The sequence below is a fragment of the Hylobates moloch genome, unplaced genomic scaffold, assembly GCF_009828535.3.
Source record: "Hylobates moloch isolate HMO894 unplaced genomic scaffold, HMol_V3 SCAFFOLD_2, whole genome shotgun sequence".
NCBI lineage: Eukaryota > Metazoa > Chordata > Mammalia > Primates > Hylobatidae > Hylobates > Hylobates moloch.
In genome coordinates this window covers 11,648,969-11,669,514 of record NW_026652277.1, presented here as the reverse complement: position 1 = coordinate 11,669,514, position 20,546 = coordinate 11,648,969, and the positions used below count along the sequence as shown (strand labels likewise).

Genomic DNA, 20,546 nt, shown 5'->3' with positions numbered 1-20,546 from the left:
TGGCAGTGAATAACTGTTGAAGGATTTTAATTAAGCAGGTAGGGTGGATATGATCAGATTCATGTTTTTAGAAAGATTAGTATGGAGGCGATAACTGCTGAAACCAGAGGTAGAGAGAACAGTCAAAAGGCTGTTTCAGAAACCCAGGGGGACAACAATGAAGAAATGAATTGGGGTATGGATGGTTGGGGAGAAGCTGGAGAGTTCTGACTAGCTATATGAAAATTTTTAGGAGCTAAAACTGAGGAGACTTGGTGGTGAGATATAAGGGATGAGGAAGCAGAAAGTACCCTAAGATAAGACTAAAATTCTGCCATGGGCATCTGAGCAGATGATGGTGCCAGTCACAGACATGAGGGAATAAAGGGGAGGGAATAGATGATGAGTTTGGTTTGAAGCACATCAGTGCTTATGGGATCATCTAAAATGTATTCACATTTATTTGAGAAGACATAACCTTTTAACTGGTTTGCCTTCAAAGTTATTCTTGGCTAATGTTAAAATTAGTTTGGGGTATGCGTGAGTGTGTGTGTGGAGGGGAAATGTTCTAAAGCAGGCCAGCTAACAGGTTGAGACTAATTGAGATTAAAAGCTGGATTATCTGTGTATGAGTGATAAGTTAAATGATGCATTCTGTTTTGTCCAAAGAACTTATAGGGTGTGGTCATTAAATCTCTAGCTCTTTTAAATGTGGGAGTGTTTTCTTGTCTGTTTGGAAGACTGAATATGTAACAGGCATTCACTAATTATAGTACAGAGATGCATCAGTATAGGAGCTTAGCTACAGTCAGTGTACTATAGAAATCCTAGGAGACGAGAAACAGTTTTGAAACTTGGTATACCCACAGTTGAACTTATAAATAGCAAAACTTTCTCCTAGTGTATGATGATTTTGCACAGATAGAAAAGCAGTCCATAGGAAAGAGTGAATATGTTTTTAAAAATTCATTCATTTATTCATGCGTTAAATATGAATTGCATGTCTGTCAGGCACTGTTTTAGGTGCTACGTGTGTGACAGTGAAAAAGATACAGCCCCCGCCCTCCTTGAGCTCACGTACACACACAACTTGAAATCCATCACCACCCAGCACCCCAGTCCAATACACCGCTTGAAGCTCGTCAGTGATCTCCCTCTGCACACTTAAACCCAGCCGTCTCATCTTGCTGTGCAGTGCTCTCTATTACCCGGCCCCTCCCTCCTCTTCCCTCTTCTGCTGCTCCCTGCTAGGAACACACTGGCCTTCTGTTCTGTGCCACATCTGCCTTTCTTTCTCCTTGGGCCTCTGTATGCATGCTCTTCCTGTGGTTCTTCAGCCTTTGTTATCCTTCAGATCCTAGTTTAAATGTCACTTTCTCAGAAAAACCTTCCCTAACCCACCCTGAACTAAAGTAGGTTCTCTGTTGTTTCGGATCTCAGTACTTATTGTTCATACTATTGTTGCAATTATTATTGATAAGAATAGTAGTTGATTTATTTGTTGATTTTATTCTGTCTTCTGACACCAGACTGTTAAGTTTCCTGAAAGTAGGAATCATGTCTGTCCTGTTCACTGATGAGTTTCCCGCACCTGCCATAGTGCATAACACTAATAAGTACCAAGTAATTTTTTTTTTTTTTTTTTTGAGAGAGGATCTCCCGGTGTTGCCCAGGCTGGAGTGCAGTGGTGTGATTATAGCTCACTGCAGCCTCCAGCTCCTGGGCTCAAGTGATCTTTCCGCGTCAGCCTCCCGAGTAGCTGGGACTGTGGATGCACACCACCATACCTGGCTAATTTTTTTATTTTATAGAGACAGGGTCTCAGTACATGGCTAGGACTGCTCTCGAGCTCCCAGCCTCAAAGGATCCTCTTGTCTTGGCTTCCCAAAGTGTTGGGATTACAGGCATGAGCCACTGTACCTGGCTACTTTTCTTTTCTTTTCTTTTCTTTTCTTTTCTTTTCTTTTCTTTTCTTTTCTTTCTTTCCCTTTCTTTCTTTCTTTCTTTCTTTCTTTCTTTCTTTTTTTTTTTTTTTTTTTTTTTTTTTTTTGAGGTAAGGTCTTAGGCTTATCTTCCAGGCTGGAGTGCAGTGGCATGATCATAGCTCACTGCGGACTTGAACTCCTGGGTTCAGGCAGTCCTCAAGCAGTCCTCTCACCTCAGCTTCCTGAGTAGCTGGGATGACAGTGCACACTACCATGCCTGGGTAATTTTTTACTTTGTTTTTCTTTTATTCTGTTATTTTTTATTTTAGAGATGGGGTCTCACTCCATCACCCAGGCTGGAGTGCAGTGACATGATCATAGCTTACTATAGCCTCAAGCTTCTGGGTTCACATGATCCTCCTGCTTCAGCTTCCCGAGTAGCTGGGACTACAGGTACCTACTACTGTGCCCAGCTATTTATTTTATTTTATTTTACTTTATTTTATTCTAATGTAGAGAGGGGGTCTCACTTTGTTGCCCAGGCTAGTCTCAAACTCCTGGTCTCAAGAGACTCTCTCACCTCAGCTTCCCGAGTTGCTAGGATTATAGGCTTGAGCCCCTGCGCCCAGCAGATGTTTTTAAAATGACTTAATTATTCAGTAATCTTAATGCTTGGTATGATGCTGTTTTCAGAATTAAGAGTGCTGTTGAAAGATCTTCAACTTGTCAGTGGTTCTCAACTGGCATCTAGTGGGTAGAGGCCAGAGTGGCTGTAAAACATTCCACAATGCACAGAATAATCCCCCACAACAAATTATCCAATTCAAAATGTCAGTAGTGCTGAGGCTGAGAAACCATGAAGTAGATGGTGAGTGACTAGATCTGTATTTGTTAGTTACCTCTTCTGAGCTGGTACTGAGCAACCCTAGACACATTATAAGACCTTGGGGACTTTTACTTTTTTGTAGAGACATGTCAGGTATCTGATACAACATTGGAGCCTTGAGAATGAATTCTTAGTTGTACTTTGAACAGCTATAGTCAGCCCTTTATTTATATTTTTAGTCCTTATTGTCACTCACTTGTATATTCGAGCCTTGCATTCCTTAAAGTTCATGTTTTTTTGGCAAAGTTATGAAAGAAGTTACCTTGGTAGAAAAGTTCTCTGAGTATTTTGTTGGATGAAACTTAAGGCTAAGTAGTCATGGGCTAGTATGTCCTAAAAATGGTAAGTAGTATAACAGTTAGTGTGCTTACATGCTCTTTGATATGCCTGTTGATTGTTTTTATCTCACCACCCCCACCTCTCTGTGTGTTTTTGTTTTGTTTTGTTTTTTTAAGAGACAGGGTCTTGCTCTTGCCCAGGCTGGAGTGCAGTGCCAGTCATGGCTTACTGCGGCCTCCACCTCCTGGGCTCAAGCTGTCCACCCACCTCAACCTCCCAAGTAGCTGGGACTACAGTTGTGCACCACCACACCTGGCTAATTGTTGTGTCTTTTGTAGAGATGGGGTTTCGTCATGTTGCCCAAGCTGGTCTCGAACTCCTGGGTTCAAGTGATCCTGCCGTCTCAGTCTCCCAAAGTGCTGGGATTATAGGCGTGAGCCACAGTGCCTGGTCCTTTCTTTGCCGCCTTTCTAACCCATTACTTTGAAACAGTAAATCACTGAGAATAGAATTTTAGTTAGGAGTAAAGGAATCTTAGAAGGAAAGTGTTTTGATTAGTTTGGACTTTTTATTTCAGGAGCAAATGATGAGAAAGAAGCAAGCAATGCATCTTGATGCGAGATACGTCACAATGGTAGAGAATGCATATTACTACTGCAACCCGCCTCCAGCTGAAAAAACCGTGAAAAAGAAACGTCCTCCTCTCCAGGAATATGTCCGGAAACTTTTGTACAAGGATCTCTCTAAGGTTACCACCGAGAAGGTAAATCTTATGAAATCATGCAGTTAATAGTTAACATGAGATTTGTGGTAGTACTAAGCTTATGTAGAGTCTAGGAGAAGTGGGGGTAGAGCTCAAGTTCTTTTACAATTGGCTCTGTGTAAGTCATCCTAAGAAGGAATTCTTATGATGATATATATTTGGGACATAGGTTTTGTTCTCCTTTTATGATAACTTTTTGTTTTAATTGAAATAGTAACTAGTAAATTTTGATTTTATTTGAAATTATTACTTTCTCTCTGGTATTCCATAATAAATTTGTACTTAAATATTATTTTACATCAGTACATGGGATCCTAACCTTTAGTAGACTTTATAAGAGGCCCATGATCCCTCTGAAATCTCATAATTTTGAATGTCTCTGGCTATTTGTATTTTTCTGGAAACAGGGTCTGTAGCTTTCTTTAGATTCTCAACAGGGGTTAATTTCCAGTGAAGGTAAAGAATCACTGACCTATTATCTTAATAATTGTAGTTACCATGTTAGAAACTTTGCTTTTAAGTAAGATATGTTGAACAAAACATTTCTTGGTGAACTCTACAACTTGACATATAATACAGTGTAGAATTTTTTTCTTTTTAGGATGGAAGGTGATAAGGAATGATGTTGCAGGTTTGAAAATTGAAACCAGCTTCCTCAGTCAGAGGCAGTAGTTGTTTCAGATAGTTTTGGAATTGGCTAAAAGTTTGAAAAGTATAGAATGGCTAAATGAGTTCTCATACCAGCTTCATTGGAAATGTCAGAGTCATGTTTAGTGTTTGAAAGATGAATTGTGGATGATAATAGAGAGTAGAGATGAAAGGATTACTTTGCAATTAGCTAATAGTATCCATTTTATATAAGGAGAAAAATGGAAAGACTTTGATTATGGTTTAGAGCTCTGCTGATTATCTTGTTATAGTAGAGGCTTTGAAATAGTAATTGCTAACTTTTTAAAAAAAATTTTAATGTAATAGAGATGGGGTCTTGCTGTGTTCCACAGGCTGGTCTCGAACTCCTGGTCTCAAGCAATCCTCCTCCCACCTCAGCCTCCCAAAGTGTTGGAATTACAGGTGTGAGCCACTGCACCTGGCCACTAACATTTTTATAATGTGCCAGACGCTTTCCTGTGTACTTCACATATTTTTAACTTGCCTAGTCTTTACTATAAACTAGGAAGTAAGTACTTTTTTGTTATCCCCCGTTTTACACATGAGGAAATTGAGGTTGTTGGACAGCGTCAGACTTGATACAGTGTCCTCCACCTTAAGGGATCTTTTAGCCAGTTGACTTTGGATTTATTTGTTGGAAATTAATGATTTTATTTTTTAAGTGAGATTATTAGCTGGCATAGTGGCTCATGCCTATGAGCCAACACTTTGGGAGGCCAAGGTGGGCAGATCTTTTGAGACCAGGAATTTGAGACCAGCCTGGCCAACATGGCAAACCCTCATTTCTACCAAAAATACAAAAATTAGCTGAGTGTGTTGGCGCATGCCTGTAATCCCAGCTACTCGGGAGGCTGAGGCATAAGAATTGCTTGAACCCTGGAGGCAGAGGGTTGTAGTGAGCTGAGATCATGCCACTGCACTCCAGCCTGGGTGACAGAGCGAAACTCCGTCTCAAGAAAAAAAGAAAAGAAAGAAAGTGAGATTATTTATGTCAAATGATGCACCAAAGAGAACATGTTATTTTTCATAACCCTTGGGTTTTTGTTTTTGTTTTTGTTTGAGATGGAGTCTCACTCTATCACTCAGGCTGGAGTGCAGTGGTGGGGTCTCGGCTCACGTCAACCTCTGCCTCCCAGGTTCAAGTGATTCTCTTGCCTCAGCCACCCTGGTGGCTAGGATTGCAGTTGCCCACCACCGTGCTTGGCTAATTTTTGTATTTTCAGTAGAGACAGGGTTTTGCCATGTTGGCCAGGCTAGTCTCGAACTCCTGACCTCAGATTATCCACCCACCTTGGCCTAACAAAGTGCTGGGATTACAAGCGTGAGCCACTGCGCCTGGCCCGTTTTTGTTTTTAAAGACCTACTCCATGCTGGGCATGGTGGCTCATGCCTGTAATCCCAGCACTTTGGGAGGCCAAGGCACAGGGATCACTTGAGATCAGGGGTTTGAGGCCAGCCTGGGCAACACAGGGAGATCTCGCCTCTACGAAAAATACAAAAATTAGCCAGGCATGCTATTGTGTGCCTGTAGTCCCATCTATTTGGGGGACTGAGGTGGGAGGATTGCTTGAGCCATAGAGGCGGAGGTTGTAGTGAGCCGAGATTGCGCTGCTGCATTCCAGTCTGGGTGACAGAGTGAGACTGTGTCTGGGGAAAAAAAAAAAAAAACCTACTCCAAACTCCTGATTGGATATTTCTTTTAATGACCTGAGAACAGTCACCTAGATCGAAGACCTGAAAACTCTAGAAAATTTGAGAGCACTATGGAAGGATTTAGGAAAGCTGATAATACATTTTATCGTAATTAGAAAGTCTCATTTTTTCTATTTCTGAAGAGGCTGATAGAGGATTTCTAATGTATTTTCTATTTCAAAAGTTCTCTGCAAATCATAGCAAAATTTCTGTATTATTTGGTCAGACTACTGTGTACTTAATAATTTAAACAAAATTTTCTTTATTTAGGTTTTGAGACAGATGCGAAAGCTGCCCTGGCAGGACCAAGAAGTGAAAGACTATGTTATTTGTTGTATGATAAACATCTGGAATGTGAAATATAATAGTATTCATTGTGTAGCCAACCTCTTAGCAGGACTAGTGCTCTACCAAGAGGATGTTGGGATCCACGTTGTGGATGGAGTGTTAGAAGATATTCGATTAGGAATGGAGGTAAACAAGACTTTCTTTAATGTCACACAATTGGAATTTGTGGAGAATTTATTATTTCTAGGTTACTATTGAGACTCAAGTTATAGGAATCCGTAAATTTATTAGTTAGAAAAAGCTGATAATCATTTTATAAGAATTTTCTGTAAACACTTTCCTCTTTTTTTTTTTTCCTTTTGAGACAGAGTCTCGCTCTGTCACTCAGGCTGGAGTGCACTGGCACGATCTCCGCTCACTGCAACCTCTGCCTCCTGGGTTCAAGCAATTCCCCTGTCTCAGCTTCCCGAGTAGCTGGGACTACAGGAGCATGCCTCCACGCCTAGCCAATGTTTTTGTATTTTTAGTAAAGACGGGGTTTTGCCATGTTGGCCAGGCTGGTCTCGAACTCTTGACCGCAGGTGATCGCCTGTCTTGGCCTCCCAAAGTGCTGGGATTACAGGCATGAGCTACTGTGCCCGGCCTAACAGTTTCCTCTTACTGTAAAACCCAGATTTATTGTTTCCTTAATTCACTGATTGCAGAGAAAATAGGTTAAGGGTAGAATTACATTTTAACTGTTTTAGAAACAATTCATGCAATGATAGTTAATTTAATATCTAACATGTTGTTTTTATGAAAACACTTTAAAGATAGCCATTTCCTAGAGAGAAAAAAGGACACCTGGAAGTGACCACTTTATTAGAAAAGATCTGTCGTTTCTCTATTCAGTGTTCTTTCAGTAATTGATATTTTCGAGTTACAGACACAAGTTTAACCTGTTTTCATATACACTACTCCTCTTTAATGAAAATCTGTGTTTTTGTTGCCTTTTAGGTTAATCAACCTAAATTTAATCAGAGACGCATCAGCAGTGCCAAGTTCTTAGGAGAACTTTACAATTACCGAATGGTGGAATCAGCTGTTATTTTCAGAACTCTGTATTCTTTTACCTCATTTGGTGTTAATCCTGATGGCTCTCCAAGTTCCCTGGACCCACCTGAGCATCTTTTCAGAATTAGACTCGTATGCACTATTCTGGACACATGTGGCCAGTACTTTGACAGAGGTTCCAGCAAACGGAAACTTGATTGTTTCCTTGTATATTTTCAGGTATATAAGCTGAAATATTCAGTTTGGCATCATTTAACACATTGCATGTGTTTTAAAAAAAATACTGTTAGAGAAGAAACATTATGGTATTCATATACCAGGTATATGTTCATAATTAGATTATATTCATATAAGAATGCTTTTGGAAATTTAAAGATATATGATGGATTCTATTATATGAACATTCTCATTGCATGTAACTTTTATGATTGATAATGATTGCTCATTAATTTTGGGAGTTATTTTCTACAGTTTATAAATTTGGTTCAGTAATTTATGGACCGTGATATTTAATACAGTAATTTATTAATTAAATTACTTGTGATTTGTAATACATTTGTTAATGTTCTCTTCTCACTCATGTATATTCTGGTTTACATCTCAAATTCTTGTTTCTTTCTTTTTTTTTGTTTTAAATAGAGATGGGGTCTTGCCATGTTGGCCAGGTTGGTTTTGCACTCCTAGCCTCAAGTAAACCTCCCGCGTCAGCCTCCCAAAGTGTTAGGATTACAGGCATGAACCACCGTGCCCAGCCCAAATTCTTGTTTCTAAAAGATATATATATGTATATATATATATATTTTTTTGAGACTGAGTCTTGCTCTGTCACCCAGGCTGGAGTACAGTGGTGCAATCTCAGCTCACTGCAACCTCCACCTCTCAGGTTCAAGCAATTCTCCTGCCTCAGCCTACAGAGTACCTGGGATTATAGGTGTACTCCACCACACCTGGCTAATTTTTGTATTTTTGGTAGAGAGGGGGTTTCACCATGTTGGTTAGGCTGGTCTTGAACTCCTGACCTTAGATGATCTGCCCACCTCGGCCTCCTAGCATTCTGGGATTAACAGGTGTGAGTCACCGTGCCCAGCCTAATTTTTTTTTTTTTTTTTTTTAAAGAAAACCTATCATTTTTGAGGAAAATGTGTTATTTTTAATACAGTAAGAATATTTGTTCATTTATTCATAAATTCTTGGGTTGTGTTTTCCATATCTTAATTTTGGGTAATTATATAAACTTGTGATTTAGACCAAGTACAATATAAATTAAATTCATATACAAATATAAGGACAGTACTACAACCTCTATAAATTTTATATTTCAGAAGTTAACTTATAGGTTGATGAGTTGGAGCCCAATTACTATTTCCCATAAAATACAATTTTCTAAGTGCCAATTAGGGTGAACAACTCACTATCAAGTGCTTTAAGTTTTACTAAGTGGTGATAGTACCATTCGATTCTATATAATCACAATTGTTAGTATTTTCATTTACCCATTATGAAGAAAATAAGTTTAATGTTACAAGTTGAAGTATCAAAAATACATCCACATGGTGGCATGTGTTAAGTTGGGGGTAAATATTTTTGGGGAATTGCGGTCTGTTAGCTTGCTCCTACCGCTGTTCTTTTGCAATAGAGGGAAACTTATTACTCCTTTACTTTCTGAATTGATGAGCAAAAAGTGGGGAAGAGGACTTGCAGATTTGAGGGTTGGAGTCCCTGTTGTATGTAAGGACCATCTTAAGTTGGATACTGTATTAAAAGCTAGAGTTTTGCTGCAAGACGGCAGCTATAACAGCATCCAAAGTAGAATCTCTCAGAATCCTTTGGATTCACTCTGACATCTTAGGCTGAGAGAAAAGAAACACTCAGAAATATTCAGGAGCCAAAAGAGACAAAAATATTTTCCAAATTGATTAACAGACAAAAATGCATAGCAGAGCCATACCTAGGAATTGGAGTCAGAAGTGAGTGAGGCCTGGGTGATGAGGTCTGTGTGTTCCACCCAGAACATGGAGTGTACGGTTTAGTATTAGAAGGTCAGGAAGAAAGGATCACCTGGAGCAGTGCTTCTAAACTTTCCTGTGCATCCATGTCCCCTGGGGACATTGTAAAGATGCAGATTCTGATTCAGTTGACCTAGGGGGAGGCCTGAGATTCTACATTTCTAACAAGCTCCCAGATGAGGTCTACACTTGCAGTAGCAAGGACCAGGAACAAACTGGAAAGGAAGAGTAGAACTCCCAGAGGAATACTTGTTCATATACTAGTAAATTCTTGGATTGTACGTTCAGTTAATGTAAATTTAGGAATTAGAACAAGTATAAAATAGAATGTGGGAACCAGGCTTGGAGTAGAGAGGGAAAATATCTACATAGTGCCATATACACAGTAGATGTTCAATAAAGGCTTGTTGATGATTAGTGATTTTTATGTATTTCAAAAACCATATCTTCAGATACTTTAACTCTTCAAAAATCAAAGCAAGTAGCACAGAGAAAATAATGAACATTTATCACAATGATGGCTTTGAATTTGGTTAAATTTGTAAAATTAAATACGAGAAATCAGTGCCTTGTTTTGGAGTACCTGAAAATTTATTTGGTATTTTATTTATAATAGTTCCTTGCCTTAAAAAAAACTGTGACAGTTATAATAAAAAGATATTTAGGGCCGGACGCGGTGGCTCACGCCTGTAATCCCAGCACTTTGGGAGGCCAAGGCAGGCGGATCACGAGGTCAGGAGATCGAGAACATCCTAGCTAACACAGTGAAACCCCATGTCCACTAAAAATACTAAAAAGTAGCCGGGAGTGGTGGTGGGCGCCTATAGTCCCAGCTGCTCGGGAGGCTGAGGCAGGAGAGTGGCATGAACCCGGGAGGCGGAGCTTGCAGTGAGCCAAGATTGCGCCACTGCACTCCAGACTGGGTGACAGAGCGAGACTCTGTCTCAAAAAAAAAAAAAAAGATATTTAATAAATTCACCAAATAGCTCAAAACCTATATAGACAGAGGGAAATGATTGGAATAGGATCATTGCTGTTGACCATTAATAGAAATGGTAGATGTCTTTTACAACCTTTTAGCTTAGTAGTTATAACTAGGTAACAGCACAATATAGTTTATTATTTTTAAATATTTTGTTATTAATTTCTTATAGCTAAATTTATTTTTCATTTGTTATCAGCGTTATGTTTGGTGGAAGAAAAGTTTGGAGGTTTGGACAAAAGACCATCCATTTCCTATTGATATAGATTACATGATCAGTGACACACTAGAACTGCTAAGACCAAAGATCAAACTCTGTAATTCTCTGGAAGAATCCGTCAGGCAGGTACAAGACTTGGAACGAGAATTCTTAATAAAACTAGGTAAGCAATTGACTGCAGACAGAAAATGAAGGTGATATTTGGCAGATTGTTTCTGGAATTTGTGTTATAATGTTACCAGTCAGAGTTTACATTGTATCTTTTCTATTTTCAACGTTGAGTGTTATGTGGTAGTGTTAGGTAATGCCTGTGTGGTGTGCTTGATTTCACTAAGTAATTTCAAACTGGAGGACAACAGTTATGCAGGACTCGCAGGACAGGACTTGAAGCAAGTGACAGTGATGGGGGAAAAAAAAACCACAATCCTGTCTACCTCTCTTAATTTTAGAATTTTTGGTTGCTAATATAAAATCTATTTTTTATTAAAGCATTTCTTATTTTTGCTATGTATTTTCAACAGGCATTATTTCCTAAAAAGTGCAAGCAAAGAAACTGTAGAAGGGAGTACCTGTCAGAAGTTTGGAACTACCCTACAGGATTTCAGACTTACCCACTGGCAGAGTTGCTTCTGTTTCTAAGGACTAGAGAAAATCTAGAGATAATTAGAAGGTTCTCTATATACTTTAGTATCCTGAGGTTGTTTTGGGGAGAAGAGTTAACTCTTGAACAGCTTCCACTAGAGCTGCGGGAACCTATATGTCTTTAGAAATAACCGGTACAAGGTATAGCCATACCAATCTGGTTTATATGCTGATAGTTCTTAACATGTTTTATTGTAGTCATTTTAAAGTGACACGTTTTGGCCAGGTGTGGTGGTTCACGCTTGTAATCCCAGCACTTTGGGAGGCCGAGGCAGGTAGATCACCTGAGGTCAGGAGTTCGAGACCAGCCTGGCCAACATGGCAAAACCCCATCTCTACTAAAAATACAAAAATTATCCAGGCATGGTAGCGCACACCTGTAATCCCAGCTACTCAGCAGGCTGAGGCAGGAGAATTGCTTGAACTCGGGAGACAGAGGTTGGAGTGAGCCAAGATCATGCCATTGCACTACAGCCTGGGCAACAGGAGCGTAACTCCATCTCAAAAAAATAAAATAAAACAAATAAATAAAAAGTGACGCATTTTCAGACTATTAAGCTAGTATTTGATTTCCCACTAGAACTTGGTACATTCATGTCTGTCATTAAGGGATCTTTACTTTCACCAGTTATGCAAATTATATAAATTTACTGCATCGCATATCTGAAGAACCACTTTTCATGGTAAAGGTTTTATAAGTGCTGCTACTGATTGTGCAAGTATTGACTTTTCCTACAACTTAACCCATAAAGGCATATGTGATTCTTTTTGTTCTTTGAACCTTTTTCCAAGTTACCTACTTTCTTTTCCTTTTGAAATTTCTAATTGAATACATAATCTCATATCAAGCAGAGTATTTATGAACTTATTTCATTTGCTTTGGATCCTTGGAAAATTGTTAAGTCTTAGCCTTGTTTCCTAAAAACCTTCATGAATGGTACTCTTTGTATAGTGGACATGAGTAAATATTAGTGTGACACCTAGTTTGGTGACAGAAAAGAGAACAGTTGTGCTTTGTCCTTTGTAGATCAAAAGGCTAAATTAAAGGACTGCAGGCTTCTTGGGAGGACTCTGTCCTTGTTTAGAATGTGGAGGTAAAAATAAATCACTGTTTATGAATGAAACTCTAAAGATGGTAGCGGCCGCAATGAGTGCACTCCTAAGTCGCCATTTGCTTCCTGGTTGAGGAAGAAGACGTATGCAGAAAAATCGATATTAAATCAGTTTCCTACTGATAAACCAGAAGATAATACAGTATTGTGCCTTTGGTAGTTTTTTGTTTTCAGACACCTGAGAATTCATTGTCTTATGTTAGTTTTATAGTATCCCAATATTAACATAATAGTTAATTGGAAAACACTAAAACCGTTTTATTGTATTTTAAAAATAACTTTTAATAGTATTAAAAGTAATGTGTTCATGACAGTAATTTTTAAAAAACCAAGAAAACAATACCAGTATTCCATACAGAAAGATAATCATGTGTTAATATTTTGATACATATTTTTCTACTCTTTTTAAATTTTTTATGTGTTTGTGATTTTATAACCAATTGGTTCTACTTAATATGTTATGAAATTTTTTCTTGACATTACACATATTCTCTTAAAGCTTTATTTTTTGTTTTTTAATTGGCTGTATTCATTTGTATCTATGTGCCATAATTTACTTAATACAGCTGTTTCACTCTTAGGTTGATTCTAGTTTTATACCACTGTAAATAACATTTTTAGTGTACCTCTGATTTTCTCAGGATAGATAAGATTACTGGGTCAGATTTTTATTTTAATTTAAGAACAAAACTAAAATGGTAATAGGCAATGTTATTTAATTCTGGTTTGGAAGTGTTCAAAGCAGTATTCATGAAATGAGAGAGTTAAATCACATCATCACTGAAGTTTCTTCCTGCTTGAATCCTCTAAGATTCTATGTATGAACAGGTATTTATTTAACACCTACTGTGTCTTTATTAATATATGGGCTGTCTTCAGTTTCGAACATTTAAGACAAGTTCTTTGTCGTCAAGGGTCTTATAATCTGATGTAATATTTATGAGATCATTAGGAAAAAATAACAACATGGTATATCATCAAATGTAAGATGCTGTAGGTTCTCCACATGCTTAAGGAGCAAATAGGAGAAAAAGTAATAGATTGAGGTACTCATTGACAGTTCATGCAGGAAGTAAAACTGAAACTGAACTTGAAGAGTGGATGGGATTTGAAAGTGCATATTGAAGAGTATTCTCTATTGAGAAGGATATTGGGCAAGCAAGATCTCAAAGCAGTGTGTTCTGTGACAGGAGACGTCTGAGGCAACTTCAAGGGAGGGCTTAGGAGAGAGGAGTGGGTAGCAGATCAGTGGGATCAGATGAGACCACATTGTGTGCATATCAAAAGTAGAGAGGGCGGATTGGAATTCCAACAGGAAGAAGAATTGACTGGGCAGTGAAATGTGGGATGGACACAGGAGGTGAAAGCAAATTCAGGCCAGGGAGTTCCATTAGGCTTAGGAGGAGAATGCTGTTATTGAAGAAAAAAAATTAGTCTGTATGGTGACAAAGCTGCTATGGCGTTTTGCCCCATTCACCCCGCCTTAATTTGCATACATTCAAATTGATAGCCAAATATGATTTCTCCATTAAAGTGGCACGATTTTTTTCATGTCTTTGAGTTTTTGGAGACTCTTTAAATCTCATTTGGTAAAGAGTGTGGCCAACGCTGTATCTTACATATGGCTGAGACTGTACCTCATTTGTTACTGTTTTCTACCTTTGTCCAAGACTGAGATATACAAGATTATCCAAGTATTTAAAGCTGTAAGAAAAGAGGGAAAAGTATGCACACACATACACTTATTTTTTCTCGCTTTTTGTTAGTTGTGTTTATTTGTTGAAATGTAAGCCTACACATTTAGTTTTTTAAATGTTTCTCACCATAGTTTTTAATTCTTTTACCTTTGTTCTGAGAAAATGGCTGTTGAATTCTTAATGCATACTTTTACATGAATTGGTATAGTATAGAAAACTAGCCTGTGTCTATTTTTAATGTATTTTTTCCATTTCCACCTTCTCATTTCAAGGCCTAGTAAATGACAAAGACTCAAAAGATTCTATGACAGAAGGAGAAAATCTTGAAGAGGATGAAGAAGAAGAAGAAGGTGGGGCTGAAACAGAAGAACAATCTGGAAATGAAAGTGAAGTAAATGAGCCAGAAGAAGAGGTGATGACTTTTATGTATAGCAACATAGAGTACATTTGTATAAGAGTATTTTGATTATATGAGCCAAAATTGTTTTAATACATAAGACCTCCTCCTTGTTTTTTTCTCTTTTTCTTTTTTTTCTTTTTGAGACAGAGTCTTGCTCTGTCGCCCAAGTTGGAGTGCTGTGGCACAATCTTGGCTCACTGCAACCTCTGCCTCCTGGGTTCAAGTGATTCTCCTGCCTCAGCCTCCCGAGTAGCTGAGATAACAGGAGCGTGCCACCACGCCCAGCTAATTTTTGTAGTTTTAGTAGAGATGAGGTTTCACCATGTTGGCCAGGCTGATCTTGAACCCCTAACTTCAGGTGATCCGCCCCTCTCAGCCTCCCAAAGTGCTGGGATTACAGGCGTGAGCCACTGCACCTGGCCTCCTCCTTAGTTTTATTATAGTAAATGTAACTAGTAGTATGTTTTTATCATAAAACCCCTTGTTTAATTAAAAGTTTTTAAAGAAAGTAATAAAATACTGATTATAGCATTTTTATTTAATAAGCAATTTAAAGAAAAAAATTATTTGATCTCCACGTCTTTTTTTTTTTTGAGACAGGGTTTCTCTCTGTTGCCAAGGCTGGAGTGCAGTGGTGTGATCATAGCTCACTGCAGCCTCAACCTGTTGGGCTCAAGCGATCCTCCCACCTCAGCCTCCTCAGTAGCTGAGACCGCGTGGGCGTGCTACCATGCCCAGCTAATTATTCTGGGTTTTTTTTGTAGAGGTGGGGATCTTGCTATATTGCCCAGGCTGGTCTCAAACCCCTGGGCTCAAGCAGTCCTCCTCCCTCAGCCTTTCAAAGAGCTGAGATTACGGGTGTGAGCCATTGCACCCCACTTCTTGTGTATCTTAATCTCACTGTTGAATATGGACTTTTTAGTCAGTGGATTTTATACTCTTTAAAACAAAATTACTGGCTAGATATTAATGAGCTTTGCTTTATTTTTCCCAGATCTCATGGTTATATGAAATCCGAAATTCAACATATACGATAGTAATTGATACACCCTTTTTGTATCTATGACTATTAAGCTAAACCATATGAAATTGCTCTTGTACTGTTCCTGACTTAGCAAAACGTCATTTCTGTGTGATTAAAACTAGCAGTTTTAATTCTTTGGGTTTTGTTGATGTTGTCTGAGACAGTCTTCACTGTCGCCCAGGCTGGAGTGCAGTGGCATCATCTCGGCTCACCGTAGTCTCCACCTCCGTAGTTCAAGCGATTCTTGTGCCTCAGCTTCCCAAGTAGCTAGGATTTTAGGCGTGCACCACCATGCCCAGCTAATTTTTGTATTTTTAGTAGAGATGGGGTTTCACCATGTTGGCCAACCTGATCTCGAACTCCTGGCCTCAAGTGATCCCCCCACCTCGGCCTTCCAAAATGCTGGGAGTACAGGCGTGAGCCACCACGTTCGGCCCGTAATTCTTCAGTTTTTTCTTCCAAACTCACTTACGTTTAAATGTTCCATGAAGCTGTGCACATCTGTAGTCCCAGCTACTCAGGAGGCTGAGGTGGGAGGATTGCTGGAGCCCAGGAATTCATGTCCAGCCTGGACAACATAGTGAGACCCTGTTTCTTTAAATTTAAAAAAAAAAAAAAGTCGATCAAAATAAAAGGATGTCTGGGATTTGCTTTATAATCTCGAGGTAGATTGGGGAATGGGTTAGGGGTATAGAAGAAACAAAACAAGAGTTTAAAAAGTTAAAATGAGTAAAGATACAAATAGAATACTGATGAAATTAAAATGTAAGTCATGAAATTAGCAGTTTTTCACTGGAAGCATGATTTTAATTAAATATTGAAAAAAGTTTAAATTTGCAGTCAATACTTAAGTGTTTTGGGGAAATTTAATTTCACTTTTAAAGTATTTGAGTAAATGGGATGTAAATATTTTGAGAATGTGGGTTTAATATTTAAAGGAATGTTAATTGTTTATGACATTCATAAGATAGATTTGCCAACTGGATTTTTAAAAAGCTTTATTTACAATTAAAGAGAAAGGACTCCTAATTTAAGGTGATTAAAGTTTTCTACGGTCAGATGTAAAAATCCATAAGGCTGTGTTTCCTTTAGCCCTAAAGCTTTGTAACTTATTGGATATTTGGAATGGTTTAACTGCATAACAAATGGCTTCGCTGTTAGTTAAAAAGGATTGGTTGTGAAAAGACAGTATAGGCAATAATGTATGGTTTTCCTGATTGGCTAGTATTTATAGGCAGTGGAAATGCACCATTAAGTATTTATGTTATTTGCTACCACTTTTTCTTGACAACCTTAGAACTTCCTTAGATATAAATAAGTTAGTAAAAATTTAGAACTGGAATATGTTTCTTTAATTGGCTTCAGTATACTAGATGAACATAATTATATTGCTTTGTTTTCAAAATGAGGTTGTAATAGAAACATTCAGTAATAGAATTCAAGTTGACTTATTAAGTGTTTTATAACAACAAAGGGAAATGAGAAAGTATTTCCATTTCATATTTTCAGACTAATCTTATGGTTGTCTTGGATTTGGCTACTGTACTAATTACATGAGCAGTATCTAATAAATCCAGCATTGTTGGTAAATATGACATTAAGGGGCGCTCATTTTCTTATTAATTTCTCATTTGAAGAGTTCTGATATGTTTCCTCCTCTAAGTGCATTTTCTCCTTTTTAAACATGAACTTTATAATTTTGATAGTTATATCATTTGTAACCATTACTTACTTTTCCAGTTGGAGAATGCATATTGCACAGCATACATGTGTTTGCTACGTAAAAATGCAAGCAAAATGTGCAGAGGGAGGTTCCAAGTGCTTGTGTGTGGGAGAAGTGAACGGGGACTCTGGTTCACTTTGCGAGAAATGAGGTTGGAATAGTTCACTTCTCCTTTCACCCCGAGACCAGTTTCCCATGACCGCCCTCCAAACATAAGGAGGAGAAATTTATTAAAGAAAGAAGGTGCATTGATTATGAAGTAATAAGAGCAATGGATATTCTACAGTTATTTACTTTGAGACAAAAGGGTTAGAATTCAGCTCTTAAAAACAAATGCTGTGTTCTATTTTTATCTTGGTCTTCAGCTGTTTAAAGTTCTATTTGACCTTTTGAATAGTGGGGATGACTTTTAGCACCTAACAACCTGAACATTTTCTCTTAAATATCAGCTCTATAAGTTAAAGATAACTGTTTAAATTAAATGTTCTTCAGTGATAACTCCAATATTCTCTAGCATTATGTAATTTATCAACAGAAAGTACAAGATTCATTCTTATAATAGCAATAATAATTATTTACTGAGCATTTATTGTTCATGGTTACTGCCCTAAGTGCTGTATTTGTATTACCATTTCTCATACTACGCTTGCAGTAGGTGGGAAACGAAGGCTCAGATAGGTTGAATAATTTGCCCAAGATCATAGAGCAGGTGATGGCAGAGCCGGTATTTGAACTCAAGCAGTTTGCCTTTTGCTACGCTGTTCCTCTTGCTTTCCCTAGCCTGCTTAGGTTTTGTGGTCCATTGACGAGCACTTCTTAATTCCACCCATTATTATATCAGTGTACACTGGGATTAGGACAAATGAAATTCTTGTTCAAAATCTTAATTTGAAAAATTAATGCATGCTACATTCCCTGAGTACTATGAAACATAAAGGATGGAGAGAGGGGGAAAGTTAATATATTTTAGCTTACTTTTTGAATGAAAAGTGTCTTTTAAGTGTTGAGAAAGGATTCATTTTTTCAAGAGCAAATTTAAGAGCACCTCTATTGCAAATTTAATTTTGAATTATAAAATTAATTCAGAAAACATTAATGCATTTGGGGGGAAAAGGTAATGTATTGGTGTACATTTTTCTTTTTGGTGGGGGATGGAGTCTCACTCTGTCGCCCAGGCTGGAGTGCAGTGATGCAACCTCAGCTCACTGCAACCTCTGCCTCCCAGGTTCCAGTGATTCTCCTGCCTCAGACTCCCGAGTAGCTGGGATTACAGGTGCCTGCCACCACATCTGGCCAATTTTTGTATTTTTAGTAGAGACGGGGTTTCGCCATGTCTCTACTGGTTTCGCCAGGCTGGTCTTGAACTCCTGACAAGTAATCCCCTGACCTCAGCCTTCCAAAGTGTTGGGATTACAGGTGTGAGCCATGGCGCCGGCCATTGGTATACATTTTTGAAACGTTTTCATTTTAAGAACTCAGAATCTTCAGCTGTCTATACACTGTTGGGGTTTTGGAATTAATTGCCACATACACTAAAGATAATGTAACACATTTAAGTATTTGTTTCAGGAATTATTTCTCAGCCATCTTGGCACAGTGAGAAGCAGCTGGGTTTAGTGGGGGTTTTGTTGTTGTTTGTTGTTGTTTTTTACTCTTAAGGAACCATATGGGGTTGACTTGGGATACTGGAGTAGAGGGGTAAATGAAGCTCCACTCTGTGCTTTGTGCCCTTTGAAAATCTCTCGGAGCTCTGCCCCATCTTCTGTTTGACAAGAAATTTCAGCCGATCGAAGTGGATGGAGGCAGGGACTGACTGTGAGGATGGGGTGAAGTCGGCCTTGAAAACCACCAGTTAGGGGAGCTGAACGGCCAGGTCTTCTGCTTAATAGCAGTGTGCCCTTGGGCAAGTCAGTTAACTTTTCTGAGCCTCAGTTTTTTCATGTGTAAAATAGGAACAATAAAGCTTGTCCTTCCATCCTCAGACTTGGGTAGAGCAAACAAAATGAAGTGTATGAGAACACCTTCCAAATCAAAATGCTTTATAAAAGGTAATGCTGTATCATTGCTTTCAGCTGGTAATGCTATTATATTTGAACTTTTGTTGGTTTCCATTGCAGTTAGATGGGTATTAAAGAACTACAGTGAGACATTCAGCCTCTCCAGATTTGTTTCAGGAGGAGAACACAAAGGCTCAGGAAACTTCTTCGTTGTGGAATTCAAGGAAGAGCTTCTACAGTAGATCTCTGTATTGTTAGATCAGTTGAAGGTAGTGAGATGGGTTTTCAACTACTGATTTGTCTTAAATGTTGCTAGCTGACTTTGCCCTCCCATTGGAAACCAACTATGTAAAGAGCTAAAACTTGAGAATAATAAACAATTATACAGAAGTTTTGAAATCTTTTTAAGGCTTGTAAAATATGGTTACACTTCGAAAAGTGCTTTAATCTTCTAATGTTCAATAATTTCAGGAGGGTTCAGATAATGATGATGATGAGGGAGAAGAAGAGGAGGAAGAGAATACAGATTACCTTACAGATTCCAATAAGGAAAATGAAACCGATGAAGAGAATACTGTACGTATGGCTGAAAAATTTACTTTTTGAAATTGGGCAACATTTTTATAGTATTTGAATTTTAGTCACTAAACTTTTGTTTCTGATTATGAAAAATATTTCTTTAGAAATTCATTTTCAATTTGTTTTCCTAACCATTTTCTTTAAATTCTTTTAACATTGAATAATGTTAGATATTTTACTCACTTTACTCCTTGAGTTATGTTGTCAATACTAAAAGGCTTTGCCCTAGAAAACATTACAGTTAAAATTTCTGGTCTGATTTTGTTGTTTTGTTTTAATAAGGAGGTAATGATTAAAGGCGGTGGACTTAAGCATGTACCTTGTGTAGAAGATGAGGACTTCATTCAAGCTCTGGATAAAATGATGCTAGAAAATCTACAGGTATTAAATGTCATTTGTTCCAAAGACTCTTCTCAATATAAAACATTGCAGCCCATTACATTCTGGTTCATGTGAAGGCCTCTCCTATCTAAGTGTCTCTTCTGCAGCAGCTTTTGCTAGATCGTGTGTAGATAGCTTGCAGCCAGCTTCTTGTCCTTGCATCCCACATCCTGATTTGCATGAGGCAGAGTTGGTGAAAATGCAACACACACAAGATTTGGAACAGAATAATTTCATTGTGCCAATCTT

At 38.2% G+C, this 20,546-nt stretch overlaps 1 protein-coding gene across 1 annotated transcript in view; it reads left to right on the top strand.

Annotated features, from left to right (window-relative positions):
- Positions 1-20,546, top strand: part of UPF2 (UPF2 regulator of nonsense mediated mRNA decay) — a 120,765-nt gene that overhangs the window by 77,757 nt on the left and 22,462 nt on the right. The window contains exons 12-18 of the mRNA XM_032156173.2: positions 3,647-3,832; positions 6,464-6,667; positions 7,478-7,753; positions 10,722-10,905; positions 14,466-14,605; positions 19,809-19,913; positions 20,199-20,297. Of these exons, the coding sequence (XP_032012064.1) occupies positions 3,647-3,832; positions 6,464-6,667; positions 7,478-7,753; positions 10,722-10,905; positions 14,466-14,605; positions 19,809-19,913; positions 20,199-20,297 (1,194 nt within the window). The remainder of the gene's footprint in view (positions 1-3,646; positions 3,833-6,463; positions 6,668-7,477; positions 7,754-10,721; positions 10,906-14,465; positions 14,606-19,808; positions 19,914-20,198; positions 20,298-20,546) is intronic.